The 20155-nt window shown below is 38.7% G+C and overlaps 2 protein-coding genes across 11 annotated transcripts in view; one reads left to right on the forward strand and one right to left on the reverse strand.

The window, feature by feature from the left end:
* FKBP7 (FKBP prolyl isomerase 7) overlaps window positions 1–4712 on the forward strand; it is a 7465-nt gene extending 2753 nt beyond the window's left edge. The window contains exons 3-5 of one of the 5 annotated variants that reach the window (XR_005586317.1): window positions 1517–1660; window positions 2168–2261; window positions 3547–3567. Coding sequence is in view for 3 of the 5 variants with exons in the window: in XM_039495304.1 (XP_039351238.1) it covers window positions 3547–3680; window positions 4367–4528 (296 nt within the window). In the remaining 2 variants the exon portion in view is untranslated. Of the gene's footprint in view, window positions 1–1516; window positions 1661–2167; window positions 2262–2411; window positions 2463–3546; window positions 3681–4366 lie in introns of those variants that run through there. The other 4 variants (XR_005586316.1, XM_039495304.1, XM_039495303.1 and 1 more) reach the window with 4 other exon arrangements.
* A 2181-nt stretch (window positions 4713–6893) lies between these two features.
* The window catches only part of PJVK (pejvakin), a 39402-nt gene continuing 26140 nt past the window's right edge, over window positions 6894–20155 (reverse strand). For 5 of the 6 annotated variants that reach the window (XM_039494785.1, XM_039494783.1, XM_039494786.1 and 2 more), the window contains exons 2-6: window positions 19913–20108; window positions 16656–16797; window positions 13471–13588; window positions 11442–11537; window positions 7280–7793 (exon numbers count right to left, since the gene is read on the reverse strand). In XM_039494785.1, coding sequence (XP_039350719.1) covers window positions 7492–7793; window positions 11442–11537; window positions 13471–13588; window positions 16656–16797; window positions 19913–20031 — 777 coding nt within the window. In that variant the 5' untranslated portion in view covers window positions 20032–20108 and the 3' untranslated portion in view covers window positions 7280–7491. Of the gene's footprint in view, window positions 7794–11441; window positions 11538–13470; window positions 13589–16655; window positions 16798–19912; window positions 20109–20155 lie in introns of all 6 variants that reach the window. The other variant, XM_039494781.1, reaches the window with a different exon arrangement.

Below are 20155 nucleotides of genomic sequence, written 5' to 3' on the forward strand. Positions count from 1 at the left end.
TGCTAACAAGCTCTCTCTTTTGCTAGAAAGGAACTTCTCTGATAGGAGCGTCACAACTACTAACAGCACCTACTATGTGACAGAGAGAGAGATCATCCTTTCGTTGCTATTATTTGTATTATTGTAGCACGCAAAGTACCCTCTCAGGATTGAGGCTCCATTGTGCTGCCAGTCCCTGATCAAATTTGCTTACAATCTAAATAATACATGACTTATTTTTTGAAAACAAAAACCACAACTGAAAAGCTATCAAAAGGAATCAGATCTTCAACCCAGCACTCCATACACAACATGCTTACAGCTCTTTAATTTCCAGCACCACGGGACAGTTAGTCTCACCCTCCAGCAAGTGCAGTGACGGCACTTACATTAACTCTGCAAGCAACTGCAGTGCTGCTTTCACGGGTGGCTTATTTCACATGAATGAGGAGTTCTATGCTAACAGCAAAGAGCGCTTGGAGAGCAAGGAGAGGTCATAACTTGTGCTTATAATTATATTCCTGTTTGATTTCCAGAGCCTCTAATATCTCTTTTTGTAGTCAGAAGAGCCAAATATAAGAATTTTTGCAAAAGTTCATTTAGGATTGGAGCAGACAAACAGGAGGGGTAAATTGATAGTTATTTTTAAGTGGTCTTTAGATACAACTTTACGAGAAGAACTTCCTTTTGTGGGAGAAAATAAAGATGGTTCACTGACAGCCAGAGGAAAAAAATAAGATTTTCAGAAAACTATTGTTTTATAGGAATTTGGGGGATTTAGTTATCTGTTTTTGAGGTTACGAGAAAGGCCTTTTATTATTTAATATTATTAAATATAATGAATTATTAAATATTATATTATTATTATTTCTTCCTATTTATGTACATCCTTATTCCTGTTGCATTACATTCATGTTTAATTTCCAAGATTAGGGTACTGCCAGATTGGCTTTTTAATAAAATTGTTTTTATTTTCACTCAATCAAAACAATATGAGATTCACTACACACCACTGAATTAATTTGATGAAACATTATTTGTTTGAAAACTATCTTGAGACTAATTGAATGAGAAGTTTCATAACTCAGCATAATAATTGTTGCAGTCACCACTACCCCACTAAACGGAGCACAGGAAACCTAATCTGAATGCATGACATTTAGGTATGCAATATATGAGACTAATGGGCTGATTCAAGACTTAAAATCTTATTGTGAAACATTTCAGCTTAACTGACAATATCATATTTTAGTTCTTTGTAATCCAGCTTTGTCTGGGAACATGGGGCATTGACTAAACATGCTGCTGCTGTTCTGTGATCACAGTTTGATTGTTTGTTCATGTCAAAATTCCATGAGCCAACTTCTTCCTTGATGTAATTCTATTGAATGAAGAATGAAGAACCAAGAATGAATTTGCGTCATTAACCATAACAAGAAATGAACAAATCTTGCCTTGTAGCAACAAGAAAAGTCATTGATATCAAATAAAAAGTGCATTGTTAAAATCTAATTTTAGATTTAACTGTTTGTTCTAGGCAGTGCTTGAAGAAAGACTTTTTCCTGCAACATGGTTGTTCTCTGTCTTAGCGTATTCCTGCATGCTGGGGAAGATGACTGTCTAATCTTGACTTAGTCAGGCTGCATGTGGCTCTTTAGGTCTTTACATGTCTTTGTCTCTGGTATGTATAATTCTTAAAATTACTTGCCCCAAAGTCTGCCTCGTTAGCTTGTATTAATAAATGTTAGATAAACTTGTTACAAATATATGGTATATATTTCAGACATTTACATAATTGAAACAGTTTAACAAAACACGTTTTGTAGTCAAAATTGAAACCTCTCAATACCATTTTATTCATTATCTCAAATAAGAAATACCAGTTTGTTTGCCCGCCACTGTTAAAGAAAGCTGATTTACATTTTAATCTTCAGATCTAATAGGATATGTAGGAACTCAAAAATAAATTCTGATGATAGACTAGCCTACATACTAGCTTTAGGTGAACCAGCATATCATTAGGATCCAGCTGTGTATTTAAACATTAACTGCATGTTGCATGGTTTGTCAAATGCATGTTTTGGGCTGACTTTTTAGACCTTATTGATTCACTGTTGTTATTTGGCTACCATGATACAGTAACCCATCTTTGTATTTAATATTTCCTCTACATCTTTGATACCAGAAGATGCTTTGACACAGGAATATTAGAACCTACCTTCATTCTGTCTTCTGGAACTGAGCAGATCATTCCTATAGCCCATTTTTCCTGTGTTGATCAGGTGGCTTGGATTCTGTATACTCTCTCCTAATTAGTTGCATATTTCAGATTATATTTTATTATTTGTAAATCCCTTAATAGTAGATGCAGATATATCAAAATGTTTTAGCAGAACTTGGCTGCTTTTATTGCCTGCTTGTCTCCATTTCAGACAAAGAAGAAGTGTGTGTAAACGTTGCATCATTACTACAATCCTTTCAAATTTTACTTTTAAATTACAAAGTAAGAACACATTACTTTAGCCTGGCATGTGGAATTGTCAGGACTTCAAAAGAATTTGTTGTAAGGCACATTTGTATATACTATTGTGTTTCAAAATGTCTCTTAATGCAAGGCTTCCTAAGGAGGATTTTTAATAGTTTGAGGTATATTTTAAAATTTTTATTTAAATGTCTGGACATTTGGGATGAACAATGTGAATAATATCTTTTCACATATTGTTTCAGAGAAATAGAATGGTTGTAAATAGTGCCTGAAAACATTCGCCTCTGAATATCAGGATTGCCAATGGAACCCCATCTCATTTCCCTTTTGCCAGCAACCACCTCCTCTGAAAAAGACCCCTGAATCCATTACCTTTGATGTTTTCTGTGGGCTTCCTGGTGGCTAAGACCCCCTGTTTCTCCTGCACTCTGCTGCGGGCTAGCTGGCCTTCTCTCTAATCATGCATTTCAGTGTTTATGGGGGTCTGCCTGCTGCCATCCCCTAAACCCATTAAAGTCTTGGGCTGGAGGCTGCCTCCTCCAATTGTGTAGGAAGAGGAAAAGCAGGAAACACTCCTGTCCAACACCTATAGCTTCTAATAGTGAGATGAGCTTAGAGACCTTGGGAGCTAAAAAAATCCTAAGGTGACTCTCCCTCAGCTTTCTACAGCTTGAACAGCAGGGGCCAAGAGAATTTGTTGTGGTTGCAGTATGAGGGTCTTTACTATTGGGTTTGGGCACACCTGATGAATAGGGAGCGACCCATGTAGCTGCAAAACCCAAAGAACAGGCCACTAGGCAATACCTCCCTGAAGACAAAGATAAGGAGAGTTGTCCTGGGTTCAGTGAGGGAGAGGATTGCACTGGGTCAAGAATGAGGTAGGAAGGAGTCCGAAAGAAGGACTTAATAGTGTAATATTTAAAGCCAGGGGTCAGATTATTATTTAGGTATCACATAAGTTGGAAAATTACACTATTAACCCATTCCTAATAGATAATAGAAATACTGCTGTATGAATGTATGTACCAGAAGTATGAGCTTTGACCAATGTGACTCCTACAATGTTTTTTTAATATTCTTAGCACAAGGCAAGATTCCACCTAATGCAACATTGATCTTTGAGATTGAACTGTACACAGTGAGTAAAGGACCACGTAGTGTTGAAGCATTTACTCAAATAGACATGGACAGTGACAAGAAACTCTCTCGAGATGAGGTAACGTGAGTCAACTGACTTGGAATAGATCACATATATATACCATTACCAGTAAACCAAAGCATACATTATCCCTGTATGATCTGCCTCTGATTCCATCTTTTACTTATCACTTTGCTATGTGCAGGGCTACATCCCAGATTTACAAGGATGCAACGTTTGTTTCACTCTCAGTGTCTAAAGTCTCCCCTTTTGAGGAATGAGTGTATTGAAATGTGTAGGGTCCATTAGTACATTTAAGAGGTTAATTCAGACTCTACACCCACTAAATTCTTGTCCTGTCTGCTGCAACAGCCAGAAAGAGTATCACTTATGGTTTCATGATAGAGATATTTGCCCACTACAAACTAGTCAGACATCAACTCATTTCACTCTAGCTCAGTTTTCTGTTGAAAATATCTTCAAAGGTGTCTAGTCATTGAAGATTTTTACTATGCATTGTTACTTTATAGTGAGAAGATAGTCAGGGAGATAACCATTTCAGTACATTATTTTTGTTATGGAGTTCCTAATGTTTTGTTCCTTTTAGTGTACTTTTGCTCTGGAGTTTCAAGTGTCGGAGCTTTTAGCTTATGTCATTTTATATTTGTGATATGAATGCCTATATGCTAGTGTTTATCACGATGAGCTTACAAAAATGAACTCTGAGCTATGTTTAGTATAATGTTTTAAATTTTTTCTTTCAGCTAAGCCATTATTTGAAGCAGGAATTTGAAAGAGATGGTAAAAAACGTGATGCATCGGTTCACGATTCTATTTTAGCCGATATATTTAAGAAGAATGACCATGACGGAGATGGCTTCATATCTGCAAAGGAGTACAATGTCTATCAGCATGATGAACTATAGCAAACTATTTCTAAAATCTCCTGGCTGCTTTCTGTACCCTAGATTTAAAGAATCTCTAAAAAGAACTTTCATTTTGTCACACAATGTTTTACATTTTTTTTTGTAATGGTAAATTTTTATACCTTGTAAGATCAGTGTTAAAAATCTTTCCAGTCACATTTCAGTAATAGACTGTGATATATTTTACAAAATAAATAAAATTATAAAAAGGCATAGTCTGTCTTGCACAATCCTTATTTCAAGTATAAAATTTTGTGATTTTGTTGGATGTGATTTAGCTGAAATTAGCATCTCTGCCTGACTAAAGCAGAGCACTAATCGGGTGATTCTTCTTGTGTCAGATACAATTAGAATCCTTATATTAGCGCACTCAGAATAAAGGTGTGGTTTCAATGTCACTGCTGAAACAAAAGAGCAACAGAAGGAAGTGGAAAACAGGATTCCGTGGAACACAGAACCCCTATCAAGGTCGAGAAAGATCATGAAAACATACAATAAAGAAAATTAGACAAAATTATGAGGTCTGTTGACATGGGAGTTGAGTAGTGTTTGCTGGGGAAGCTAGGCTCTGACCACACTAAGATGAGAGCGACTGTGGTATTTAAACATGGTTATTCTCTGCAGACTTCTAGCTCAATTTCCTCAAATAGTGTAGAAAGGTATTTTAGAGGCCTTTGCAACAAAAGTATCAAACTAGTACATGGTCCTATAAATGATTTTAGTATGGTTCTTAGCCCCTTCAGCCACCCCTCCGCCTCCCAAAAAAAAAGCCTGTTAGAGTCAACAGGTTGGTGATAGACTTACCAATTATGAGCTGAAATGTACTTGCTATAACTATATAAATGCTACTAAAAAATATCTGTAATGCCAGATGCACAGGTGTGAACCATGTGGTTCAGTCATACCAAACTAATCTATGCCTTCTTTACACCCACTGTCCTACTTGAAATACTTATGCTAAGATTTTTGGCAGCGACGCCTCTCGCTGACGCCGCTTGTCAGCGGCAAGCGACGTCATTGAGAGTTGTCGACGCCAAAATTCGGCAGCATTTCGGCGGATGCTTGACCGCTGGCCAGAACGCGGGCACATTTAGATGCCCCGTGGGCGCCATGGCGCCGTGGGCACTGTGTTGGGGACCCCTGACACACCCCATTCCCCCTATCATTATTATTTGTCTAGGAGATAAGTCACTCAATGTGTCAACATGTTAAACTCTTTATGTAGAGGGGAGGTAGGTAGGATGACCAGACAGCAAATGTGAAAAATCGGGACGGGGGTGGGGGGGGCTAATAGGAGCCTATGTAAGAAAAAGACCCAAAAATCAGGATTGTCCATATAAAAGCAGGACATCTGGTCACTCTAGAGGAGGGAGCGGTACTGTTATGCTGCAAAGCATTAATTGATGGCATCAACCAGTTGCTTGATCTGTACACAATTGCAGAGGTGCTAAAACTTATAACTATCCTAAATTGACAGCACTAGCTCCTTGGGTCCCTACTTTCTCCCCCTTTTGGTTTCTGATTTTCCTCAAAATCTGTAGGATTCCAACCACTGCTGCCTAGACCAATTCCTGAAATTCTGGAATTGAGTAGGTGTGGCATTCAAAAGTTACCACCTTATCTACAGCCAGACATACACAGAAATGCAAAAATGTCAGTTTGACAGCATTTAAGGTCTAAAGAGACAAGCATCATTGTGTTTTATTTGAATGTGTAATCATTAGACTACATATAAATTGTAAGTTTCCACTAAAGTGTGTGCATGCTGAAACTAGCAGCACCAGAATGAAGCACACCTTTTACTTAAGATAGAGGGAGTTAGAAGGGAGATTAAAATTCTTACTTAAAAATTGCACCATCAAAAGAGAGCCAAGCAGGTCAGGCAGTCGTGCCTAGCACTGCCAATTTCAATATTCTACACTGCAGTGCCCTCTGCTGCATGCGTTCCCCATTATGCAACCTTTTTTTTTTTTTAATTGTCTCAACTCCTGTGGATGAGAGCGAGACAAGCTTTTGAGCCACACAGAGCTCTTCTTCAAGTCTCAGAAAGGAACTCCCAGTATCACAGAAGTTGGTCCAATAAAAGATATTTCCTTACCCACCTTGTCTATCCAATATCCTGGGATTGCAATGGCTACAATTTGACTGTATACAACTTTTTAATTCGTGATCTTGGGCTCTACAGCTACTAGACCTGAGATGTAATAGGTGGGATTCAGTACACTAGTTTCGCAATGCAATATAATTTTGTTTGTTTATTTCCAAATATGACAGCCACTAAAGTCAGCAGCAAGTCTGAAGGCTTTTAAAAAAAAGTCAGATTTGAGTTAGCCAAGTGCAAACTGTAGACTTGTTTGTGGTCCCTACAAATATAATCAGAATAGACATATGGGGAATTCACAGCCTAAAATGGAATCCATAATCGCCAATTGCGATCCTTTTAACTCTTCCCTCTTGTAAATGAAACCTTAAACTGAGCTAGTTTTTAAATGTGCTTTTAATCTGACACTTCAATTAAACATTCATGATAGCACTAAATTATTAACACGTTTTTCTCATTTTACCATCATACTCTGGTGTAGTTAAGGCAATATATAACATCTTGACAGACCAAATGTGCATAAGCAGCTTTTATAATAAATTCCAAACTATATTCTGATTGCTACTCTGGAATTCAATTTCAACATGTATATATTACTTACCGTGAATGATAAAATGAGAAAGTGCCACAAAGAAAAGTAGCAATTTTTTAAGAGAATATATATGGGGCATTTCTGAACTATGTAATATAATTACCTTTATTGTAAAATAAAAGTATCACTTTACAATAAAAAAGGAAATAGCATAACCAAATATTTTGCACTTTTAATGTCTGTTGAACTTAACTCAATATTCAACAATTTTGGAAATTTTGTGGCACAGTTACACTGAAGTCTATAACAATAATCAAGCTCATAGATCATTTATCTCACTCGCTTGTGCCAGACATCAAAGCAGGGCACAGCATGCAGTCGTACATATTTTTGTCCATTAAAAGAACACTCTAGGCATCCATAGACTGTCTCTCTTTTAGAATGTCCCATTCCACAAAGGGCACAAGGACCTTTTGGGATGTTGTTATTAAGTAAATTAACCCGGATATGAGACCTTTCTCTGAGATAGCTTGTAGAAATATCAGTCATGCTTGCAGCGTTTTCATAATAGTCTGTAAAAATGTCCTCCAAGTAAGCATCTGAATTAGCAATGATATCCATTACCCTTTTATCTGAAAAAGAATGCACACAAAATAGCAATGATTTGTCATCACACTATGAACACACCAGGACACATCATACTGTTAATCCACTGACGGAAATAAGTACTGAATTATGAAGCCATTTTATGGTTGTAACTAGGTTTTCCATTGAAACCCTAATTTTGACACTTTTATTCCAAAAGCGGGAGGGGGGGCCAGAAATTTCTTACAGATATCTTCTGCCAGAGGACAATGTTGTTACTGGTGAAATAACAACCCTACATCTCATGAACATTTTGAGCATTTGAAAAGTTGGTGATAAGTCATATTTGAAATGTTGCTCTAATGTCTTTCTTTGGGGGGGCGGGGGGAGAAGGAGGGCAGGAAAAAGAAATGGACATCATAAACTCCAAATATAGTTTAATTCTGGTGTCCTTACCTCCAGGAGGGCCAGCACCTAATTAGTTTTGGAAAATTTGGTGGGTATATTTCTGAGCTGTTTATGGAATTCAGGACACTATTTACAATGATATGTGGGCTTACTGATAAGCTCTGCAGGAGCAGAGACCTCTAATCAGACCCCAGTGGCCTTTGTATTTTTATAAATATTCCAGCACGCAAAAAGTGTTTGTGTACATCTGCAGGATTTAGAATCTCTTTAGGAATAGGACTGCAATCACTCTATCCTCCCAATAGTGGTCAGTCAGCACACTCCAACAGACCAGGGATCATTTTCTTCCACTTCCAACATGAGCATACATGCCTCAGATCTTGAATACTCTAAACACCCTAACAAGACAGGTTTGAGATAACTCTTGTATCTCATACAGGCCAGAAAGGTGAATGCAGATTATATTATAGTACAACAAAAAAAGACTATTACCACATTCTCAAATCTAAATATGTCATCAGTATCTAAAAAGAAATGAAGTAATTTCCATTATGAATGGGAGCTGCAGGTACTCAGCACCTTTGGAAATCAAGCCATTTTATTTAGATGTATAAATAAGATTTTTTGAACTTAATTTTAGGCACCTAAGGTTGAAAGTATTGGCCTATACTCTTTTAATACATATACCCAACATGGGACTCTCCATTTTATAACTAATGGAGTTGTTACACCAAAAAGCAGTGTATAAGCAATGAAGAAACACGGAGTACTGAAATCTGAACTTAGTATTTCCAGACTGATGTTTATACTTTTTGAAATATGAGTTTAACATGCTAATTTCTTGACTTTCATACTGTGAGCCAGATCTTCGGCCTCTCTTAAATCCCCTTTGCCCCAATGTGGGGTAAATGGGACTGAAAGCTTTCTTAAGACAACAGGAAAGGACTCCCCTAGAGTAGGTAAATTGTATGTTGTCATAAGGAGGGCACAGCCATCCCCTACACCAGCTATTCCTGGCGCCCTATGCAGAGGCCATGTTCCAGGACAAGAGTATGAAGCACTCCAAACAACTTGACCAGCAGAGTGAGTCCTTGGAGACTGTTATCCACTGGTGCAGGTTAGAGCAGCACTGAGGCTACTTAAACTTGCACTACAGGTTGGTTTGGCCTCCAGCAGCCCCCAGGATCAGGGAGGGACAGTAGTGCAAGTAGAAATCATTTCTTGCCAGTATGCTGCACTCATGAGAGGGACACAGAGTGCGGCGGGGGGGGGGGGGCACGTGACCTCCCCACATGACTACTACTCCCCTCTCCACCCTGGGGCCCTGCGTTCTCCCCATCCCTTCCCCATGATCCACATCCATCCCACATTAGTGGGGGGGGCTCTGTCCTCCTCCTGCTGCTCTGGAGACTTCTGCTGTACAGACCCCAGGCAGGAGGACTCAAGAGACACAACTGCGTGGCTGTGTGGAAGGGCTGGGGGCGGTACAGCCGCATCAGATGAGCTGCTGACGTGGGGTCGCCCAGCAGCCCCACGTTCTGCTCCTTTCGCCGCTGCGGTTCCCGGGAGATCAGGGCTCTCCAAAACCACAGCAGTGAAAGCAGCAGAATAATGTGGGGCCACCGGCCCCACACCAGCAGCTCCTCCAGCGTGGCTGCTGTACTACCTGCAGCCTGACCCCCAGCCCTTCCATTTAGCTACTTCTCCTGAGTCCTCCTGCCTGGGGTCTGTACACCAGCCCTGCCAGAGAACAGGGTGGGGGGTACAGCAGCCCTGCCAGAGGAGCTGCTGGCGCCCCACGTTCTACTCCATTCCCCACTGCAGTTCCCAGGAACTGAGCAGAATGTGGGGCTGCTGGTCAGCCCCACACTGGCAGCTTCTCCGACGTGGCTGCTGTACCACTCCCAGCCCCGCCCCCACAGCCCTGTCTGCCAGCAGGGCTGTTGTACAGATCCCAGGCGATGCAGCTGCATGGAAGGGCGGGCTCCTCCTCTGTCTTTCTGGTATGCTGTACCAGCTATGAATAGCTTAAGTCAGTGGTCCCCAACCTTTTTCGTCTGGTGGGTGACATACAACGAGCCACTGAGGACCGTGGCCAGAAGATGAGCATCCGCCGAAATGCCGCCGAGAAGCAGCAATGTCAATAGGCGTCGCCGTCAAAATGCCACTGAGAAGCAGCAATGTCAATAGGCGTCGCCGTCGAAATGCCGCTGAGAAGCAGCGTCATCCAGAGGCGTCACCACCGAAATGCTGCCGAAAATCAGCGGCATTTCAGTGGCAACGCTTCTGGATGACGCTGCTTCTCGGTGGCATTTTGGCGGATGCTTGTCTGCCGGACAGTACGTGGGCACACATAGATGCCCCGGTGGGTGCCATGGCGGGGACCACTGTCTTCAGTGGTATAGCATATCAGACTGTACCACCATACTTGCACCACTGAGGAGGGGTAAAAGTGGAGTAAAGGCTCCTACACAAAGGGCACCATTAGAAGCAGATGTTTACTGCACCACCACATTTATCTTTATTCTTGTATTTGTGGTTTTTCCCATTCTTAGAATAAGAAATACTGAAAATGGAGCCTTCATTCACTGAAGTAAGTAGCAAAATTCCACTTGACTTCAGTGGTCCAGGATCAGGCTCATACTACAGTAAATTTAACTACCAGGGATGGGAAATATCCAGTTTTTAATTGTAGCCAACATACAACATTGTTAAAATGTTTTCATGTTATTTGAAGGTAAGAAAGAAAATCTGTAAGTAGATAGAGGCCAATTCCCTGCCAATTGAAGATTATGCTCTACTGAGAATTTTCTAGTATTCTAGTATTTTAAATGAATAAACATTTACAACCTCAACTTTATCTTATCTTTATGTATCATCCTTTGATATCGACTATGCAATACTTTCTAAATTGTAAAAATATAGAACAAATTTACATTTACTAAGATGTTGTAGTTGTACAATTAGTATTTATGATCACCAGTATCATTTATTTTAAGAAAACAATTAGAAGTTTTCCTGATAAACAAAATAATATATTCACATTAATTAAAAATATAATTATTTAAAACCAGACTCTCTCCATTAATATCTTAAAATCTTTACAATTATTTTGAATAGATCTGACCATAGCCAAAATAGCTATTATTTGGTGCAAATTTTAAAGTGAAATTCTATCTTGATTAGATGCTTTTGAACTTCTGACCTTTCCTACTAAGTCAAAGAAAAAAAACATGCACTTAATCCATTTGATTAATGTATCTGGACATAAATATCAAACATCATACTTCGGTGGAACAGATTCCTCCTTAATTTGTTCAGTGAAAATGATCTAGATTGCTCTTTTTCAAATCCTCCTTTTGAAACTGGAGTGACACAGAACTCTGTATTAAAGGAAAAAGTAGAACCTTCAGAACCATGAAATTCAAAAGCTAAACAATTTCAAAACACAGCTTAGTACAAAATGTTTTCTGTTATATAACATGTAATATAAAGCTAAGAGAATGCTTAGAATTAAATACAGCTTTCCTATTAGTCATTCTATTGGTCTTTAATTCCTAGGAAAGATGGTGTAAAACAACATGCACACAGTGTTAGCACAAAAAATGAGATGAAGCATGAGAGAGAACAAGATGAGATGAAGTAGCAACTACTTCATTTATTAATTTAGATGGTTTATAGTGACCTTCACTTTAAGCATTTCCTTACGGTTTCCTGGCCAGGTTAAATGTCTAAGGCAGTCAGCATTCCATTAACAGACTGCCTCACGTTTGGAGTAAAAGCAGAGTCACACACCCATTTGAAATCAAAAACGGAAAATCTGCAATTGTGAATGGTTTTCTGTGATTCCCAACCATGTTATTCACCACATAATCAGTTGTAAAACTTTTAAATTAAACATAAATAAAATTCTTAATTTTTTTAGCCTCTAAGATTGTAAATAAAAGGTTTTGAAGCAAACTGATGCCATACTGTCTTAGTTAATTTACAAAGAACTGTAAAGAGATATACTCTCATTCATCTGTATTGTGGATTACCTCTGCACCTTAATGATAAAAATTTAAATATCAATATTGCTATTTCATTGGTCATTTTAGTAAAAACAACTAACTAGTGCACCTATCCCCACTGTGCAATGACAAAGTAAAATGGAAAATAATTCCAAAATTAGGATTTATGTGTTTAATTTAATATCAAAATGAATATCAGAGGGATTCTGTACTGCTTGTAGTATCTTTTTTCATAGTTAATTCAATAACTACTTTGTTTTTTTTAATGCACATAAGGTTGTCACAGAAATGTAAATGTGTCACTATTCTTCAAAATTCAGATGTATCTCCTATGTGTTGCAAACATCTGGGGCCCCAGTCAGAACCTCTGACAAGTGAGTAGTGTTACATGCATATATGGAGATAAGAATTACCTCATGGCATATTATCTATCTTTTTGGTTATATTTTTTAAATACAATCTAAATTATATGGTCACTAAAGGCCTGAACCTTCACTTCTGAAGTCAATGGGAGCTTTGCCATTAACTTTAATGAGTGCAGGATCAAGCCCTAAAACTATACTATGGGTTATGATTACCCCCATACTTCAACTGACTGAAGGTTCCCATCTAATTGTAGTCCTGGGCTGGGATAAAGCACACTGGGAAACAAGGGGAATTTATAAAACCATATCCTTTCCACAGATGGGGAGAGTATTAGGCAGGTCAATCCACTTTGTTTTGTGTAACTCTTTGTTTTTTTAAAACTTTGTAAAGATTTGGAGGTGACCGTTTCTGACTAGTCTCTGACTGTGTTTCATTGGTTTGGGACAAACTGAAATAGAAGCTCCAGACAGGAGAAATATTTTTGTTCATCAATTTCACAGACATGCCTTTTTTAGAGGGGCCTGCCATGCCACATTCTTCTTTTATGGAGAAATGGATCAGATGGCCCTAAGATATTCAGTTTCTTACAAACCAGCAAAGGCATAAATTGATATGCAGATGCATTTTTTTAATGTTTCACTGCGTTTTTCATTTTTCAAAAACTTACGTTTAAATATATGTTATAGTTAATTCTGTGAAAGCATTTCCAGGATAAATCAGACCGTTCAATGCCTTTCATATTTATCCTAGCAAGAATTAATTGTGGATTAAAGCTAAGGCTCTGATGAGGTCAGACAACTGACATGTATAAAGTTAAGTATGTGCATAAATATTTATAGGATTGGGGCTGACACATGTCAAGTCTCAGTTTAAGAACAATGTTTTAAATAATCAAATTACTATATTAGCAATTATAATAACAACACAAAAAATTACTTACCAAAATTACCATCTAAGTGAATATAAAGTTCAAATACACTAAATGCAATAGTTGTGTGAGCTGGAAAAACAATAGCTTTGTCTCGTCCCTTGTGATTTTGGTCCTCAATAATATGAAACTATGATTTAAAAAAGGAAAATTTTATTGCATTGAGAAAAAATATTTACAAAAAAATGTTTTGAACAGAAATGAAAATTAAGAGTAATAGCTTTAAAATATAGTATGAAAAGACTCTTTTGAAGCTGAAGATCAAACTCCACCTCCAAAGAAATTTTCCCAGTTCTCAGCAGCATACTAATGTCATCCTTTCTTTTCTGCACTTCAGTAATGTTTGATAGAGAGAAAGTATCAACTGGCCATAGAAAATTAGGCAGTATATCCAATACATAAATTAGTGATAAGCATAACTCAAAGGACTTGTAGGATTATGCAAACCTAATTATCAAAACTTTCTGAGATCCCTTCTCTCTGTGTACCACTGACAATATCATAGCTTTATCCTTCCAGCACCCAGACTCCCAACAATCCTTAGCTTTCTGACTTCCTGCAACCACGTCCAATCATCATATCTCCTACTTTGACAGGTCAGTCACAGTTTCTATTTGAGGAGAAGCTAAGAGTCCAATCCAAAGCCCACTGAAGTTAATGGAAAGAGTCCCATAGACTTCACTGGATTTTGGATAAGGATCTAAAAGGCCTGCTTCTGTCCTCCCAATAGCAGCTCCTTTTTGGAGGAGTCAGAGTGGGCCTCTCTCATGTTTGGATGAAACAGCAATGACAGGGCCAATATCTTGTGTTTCCATTCTTTAAATATTATATGGTCTGGGACTATATGCCATAAAGCATATAAAACCTTAATTCAACACACACGTACACACCACATCCCATCCCACCTTTCATTTATCTCAAGTGTTTTCTGTATCTTCACCCTGACCTCTGTCTTTGTTCATTTGTTTTTCACTTCTCATCTCTTTTCTTCTCTGTGTATTTTTTCTAGTTTTGCTTTCTATTTTTCCACCTTGTTTTTCTTTTCACACCTCTTTTTTTCCCTGTTCTCCCTTTCTGGAATCAGGAGGAAATTTTGATCATATTTTTCACCTAGGCTATGATTTTGTATGGTTTTGTATGATTTTGTATCTTTGTATGGGGGTGAAGAAGAGTGCAGTTGATGCCAACTGAAAGTGAGTAGGTAAGACTGGCATCAAAATATCTTCAAATCAAATTTAAAGAAGTACAGACGCCCCCCCACCCCCCCAACTTCCCCAATCATTGTGTTCTGGAAAGCCTTGCGTAACTCGAATTTTGCATAAGTCGGAAATGTATACCCATACATTACGCAAAAATTTCTGCAACTCGAAAATCTGTTTTCTGGCTTATGGAACTTTTTCTGTAAGTACGAATTTGCGTAAGTCAGGTCTTGCATAACCCGGGGAGCGTCTAACTGTAAATATCACACTATCCAAACACTATCAAAATCAGCTCTCAAACTCGGTTGGGCTGATCCTAAGCACTACTCTTCCACCTTTCTGTCTGCCATATGTTTTCTTATGGAGTTTGCCTTTTAATTTAATAATTTCATTCCAGATTGCACCTTCTCATCTATAGCACAGTAGCTGGTCCATTTTTAAACGACGAATTAGCAGCTTTTAGAAGCAGTACATTCAGACTAATTAACCCAACAGAAGGGACAGGATATGTGTATTATTATTACTGTTATTATGATGGATGTGTCAGGGACACATCTGGCTCCCAGCCTGGTCGCTAGGCAACCCAGCAAGTTCAGATAGGCCCAATGAGCCCCTTCCAAACAGTTGCACTTCCTGATTGGGCAGAGGAGCCAACAGTTTGCTACTTGAACCTTGCAGCCACCACATGGTGGCTGCTCAATGCATCCCACACCCACAGCCATGCTTACTCTGCTCTCACTTATGCTTCAGTCCTTGCACCAAGCCCTGCCCTGCTTCCCAGCCCGTTCTTGCTCCAGCTCCAGCCTAAACCTGCTTCATTCCCAGTCTCCCTGTTCCATTCTGGTTTCTAACTTCTAGTTCCAACTCTTTGCGATGTCCCTGGCTACAATTCCAGCTTACCCTTTGTCTTAAGAGTCTAACTCCAGTTCTCAGCTTCAGTTTGGCCCCTTGATTCTGACTCTAGCTTCATCCTTAGACTGGTGCCTGATCCCTGGATCCTCACTTATCACCTGAATTGCCACCACAATCACCTGGCAAGGTGCTCCTCCATCCACAAGGTAGGCTGCCCATGCCCTGGTAGCTTACAGGATGGCTATAAAGCCAGTTCTAAGGAATCTGGGACAGATTTAACTAGAATTGACTGGGATTTCGCTAGAACAAGACTGTACCTAATCACTGCAAACAAAGCCATCTAACCACCCTAATCCTATATAACTATAAATAACACTGTATTCACTTCCATTCGCTATTAATAAACGGTAAATTGCATGACTGGGGGAATTAAATTAGAACTAGCTAATTCCTTCTTTCTCCATTCTTTTTAAGTGATCTGTCCCCTTCTGCCTCATGCAGAATCTGGCTTGCAACCAAGTTTTCTAATTGTAGAATCTGCATTTATATAATACAACCAATGTAAGATGCTCCCCTATATAAAATACCACAAAAGCTTCATATACATGAATAGTTTTTCATGTGTTTAAAAAAAAATAAGGCCCTGTGTGAGCAAAACAACAGTACTTGTTACCCATAAGACTGGTGATTTTAAAATATGAAAAAGTGTACCAGTCTGACAACCAAGTTCTCCTAGTAATGTTTTTAATTATAGTTTATTAAAATAAAAACATGTCAATATGGAGAGCTTCACACACATAGCGTAATTATGGTATATGGCCTATTCCAATATTAAATAAATAAATAGAGTGGGGTGAAATCCTGGCCCCAATGAAGTCAATACAAGTTTTGCTATTGACATCAGTGGAACCAAAATTTTACCCCAATATCCTATACTGGCATAGTTTTTTCTAGATCTGAAAAGCAGAGAGAGGGTCAGAGTCTAATTTAATTTACATCAGTACAATTCCATTGACTTACATTGGAATTGCTCTGGATTTACACCAGTGTAAATGCAATTAAAACCTGGTCAGAGGTCCTTACAATAAGAATACGCGTCCCTGCTATCCATTTTATTAGTTAAAGAAATCTATTAAATATATTTACCCTCATTGTTTCCCCACGCATACCAGCATGCACAGATAATGAGCATTGCCGTGTTGTTCTAATACTTTCCATGACCACACATAGAACCGCTTTCCTACTTTCTCTTGATTGTCGGACTAGGCAGTGATCAAAGTTAATTTTTCTAAAATTAAAGGAGAAAAAAATCCACAGATAATTAGCAAATTAAAACAGCAGCTAATAAACTTAGACATTTTTAAAATCAGCAGGCTTGGCTAACTTGCATCCAAGAGTTTAAAAGAGTTGGCTGAAGAGCTATCGGGACCATTAAAATTGATTTTCAATTAGTCCTGGAACATAGGGAAGTTCCAAAGGACTGGAAAAAAGCTAATGTGCCAATATTTTAAAAAGGTAAACAGGAAGGCCTGGGTTATTATAGATGGATTGACCTGGGTATTTATAGGCCTGTCAGCCTGACAACGATTCTGGGCACTAAAAGGACAGCTGATATGGCACTTGATTAATAAAGGATTAATAGAGAGTAATATAATTAGTGCCAATTAACAAGGATTTATGGAAAACACATCTTGTCAAATTAACTGGATATCTTTTTTTGAGATTACAGGTTTGGTTGATAAGGTAATAGCATTGCTGTAATATACTTTGATTTCTGTAAAGCAATTGACTTGGCACCAGAGATGACTAGTACCTGCTGAGAGTGGGGGGGAGGGCACAATTTAAAGGTTCACCCCCCCCAAACAGCTTGAGTCATGGCCCCCCAGGCATGCCCCTCCTCTTACCATCAGCAGCTCCTCCCTGCAGCTCCCAGCTGTTTACTGCTGCCTCTCCACCCATGGCAGCAGATCCCAGTTTGCATGCTCCAGCAGCTGCTGTGCAGGGAGGGGACCCAGCCACACCATGTGACCAAGCAGGGCCACCAAACCCTGGCAAAAATCTAGTGGGGGAGGCATATAACTCCACATGCCCTCCCTCCACGTCACCTCTGCTTAGTACCACGGACATTTTGTTTAGAAAACTAAAACAAATCAAATTCATAATAACATACATTAAATGGATTAAAACTGGTTCAGTGATAAGTCTCAACATGTAATTGTAAACAGGGGATCATCATCAAGCAGGTGTGTTTCTAGTGAGGTTCCTGGTCCTATGCTATTTAACATTTTTATCAATGACTTGGAAGAAAACATAAAATCATTACTGATAAATATTTGCAGAAGACAGAAGAGATTGGGGGAAATGGTAAACACTGAATAGGATAGGTCACTGACAGAAAGTGATCTGCATCACATGGTAAGCTAGATGCAAGCAAACAATAGGCCTTTAAATACAGCCAAACATAAAGTCACACATCTACACATAAAGAATGTGGGGCCATACTTATAGGACCAGGGACTTCATTCTGGGAAACAAGGACTCTGAAAAAGACTTGGGTGTCAAGGTGGATAATCAGCTGAACATTAACTCCCAGCAGTGTGACACTGTGGCCAAAAGGGCTAACGTGAACTGTGGAAGAATAAAGGGGGAATCTTGAATATGAGTAGGGAGTTTATATTACCGCTGTATTTGGCATTTGTGCAACCACTGTTGGAATACTGTGTCCCGTTCTGCGTCTACACTTCAAGAAGGATGTTGAAAAATTAGAGAGGATTAAGAGAAGAGCCACAAGAACCATTAGAGGACTGAAAAACATGATTTATAGTAATAGACCCAAGGAACTCAATTTATTTAGTTTATCAAAGAGAAAGTTATAGTCTGTGAGCAAGTCATCCCATAAGTACCTACATGGGGGGAACAGAAATTTGCAAGAGGACTCTTTAGTCTAACAGACAAAGACAGCAAATGTCTGGAAGCTGAAGAGATACAAATTCAGGCTCAAAATAAAGCAGTGGGGGTAATTAACCATTAGAACCATTTACACCAAGGGATATGGTGAATTCTGTATCACTGGAAACTTTGAAATTAAGATTGGATGTTTTTCTAAAAAGATATGCTCTAGTTCAAACAGGATATAATTCATGAAAGTCTTCTGGCCTGCATTATGCAGGAAGTCAGTGTACATGATTACCAATGGTCCTTTCTGGCCTTATAAATCTATTTAATATATTCATAAGTGATCTGGAAAAGGTGGTGAACTGTGAGGTAGTAAAATTTGCAGATGATAACAAAATTACTCAAGATAGTTAAGTGCAAAGCTGACTGCAAAACTTTACAAAGGGATCTCACTGAACTGGGTGACTGAACAACAAAATGGCAGATTAAATTCAGTGTTGATAAGTGCAAAGCAATGGATACATAAAAGTGATTGGGTCTAAATTACCTGTTACCATTCAAGAAAGTGATTTTAGAGTCATCATGGGTAGTTCTCTAAACACATCCTTTCAATGTGCAGCAGCAGTCAAAAAAGCTAACAGAATGATAGGAACCATTGGGAAAGGAATAGATAAGACAGAAAATATCATGATACTACTATATAAATCCAATGTATGCCCATGCCTTCAGTACTACATGCAGTTCTGGTCACCATCAAATAGAATTTGAGAAGGTACAGAGAAGAGCAACAAAAATGCTTAGGGGTATGGAAGAGTTTTCATATCAGGAGAGATTAAAAAAAGACGGACTGTTCAGCTTGGAAAAGAGACAACTAAGTGGAGGAATATGATAGAGGTCTATAAAATCATGAACATTATGGAAAAAAGTGAATAGGGAAATGTTATTTACCCCTTCACATAACACAAGAACAAGGGGTCACCCAATGAAATTAATAGGCAGCAGGTTTAAAACAAACAAAAGGAAGTACTTCTTCACACAACACACAGTCAACCTGTGAAACTCAATGTTGTGAAGGCCAAAAGCATAACTGGATTCAAAAAATAATTAGGTAAATTTATGGAGGACAGGCTCATCTATGGCTATTAACCAAGATATTCAGGGACACAACCCCACATTCTGGGAATCCCTAAACCTCTGGCTGCCAGTAGCTGGGACTGGATGACAGGGGAGGAATCAGTCGATAATTACTCTGATCTGTTCATTCCCTCTGAAGCATCTGGCCACTGTCGGAAGACAGAATACTAGGCTGGATGGATCACTGGTCTGACCAGTATGGCCATTCTTATGTTCTTATTAAATGATCATACAGCAAATCTTATTAGTTGATTTACAGTTCTCAAAGCCTAACAAAAAAAAAAAGCAACTAATCACACAGGATTTCAATGTAATCTCACATAATCTAACCATCGAATCACTTGGGCCAAGTATATAAAAATTATAGTACTAACCTAGTAGTAAGTTCTTTAAGTAATGTTGGTACTTCAACCTCATGTTTGGTCACTATACCAAATGAAGCTTTTACTGCAACAGAATCTGATCCAGCAATATTGACCCCAACATCACTCATTATCTGATTTCCTCGTCTACCATAGAGTGAAACATCCGATTTGTCTTCATAATTCAACAGCTGATAGGATGAAACACCTGAGGAAAAGAGGATACTTGCTGTATTTTGGGGGGGGGAAAAGTCT

This window comes from Mauremys reevesii, linkage group 11, assembly GCF_016161935.1.
Source record: "Mauremys reevesii isolate NIE-2019 linkage group 11, ASM1616193v1, whole genome shotgun sequence".
In the NCBI taxonomy this organism is placed as follows: Eukaryota; Metazoa; Chordata; order Testudines; family Geoemydidae; genus Mauremys; species Mauremys reevesii.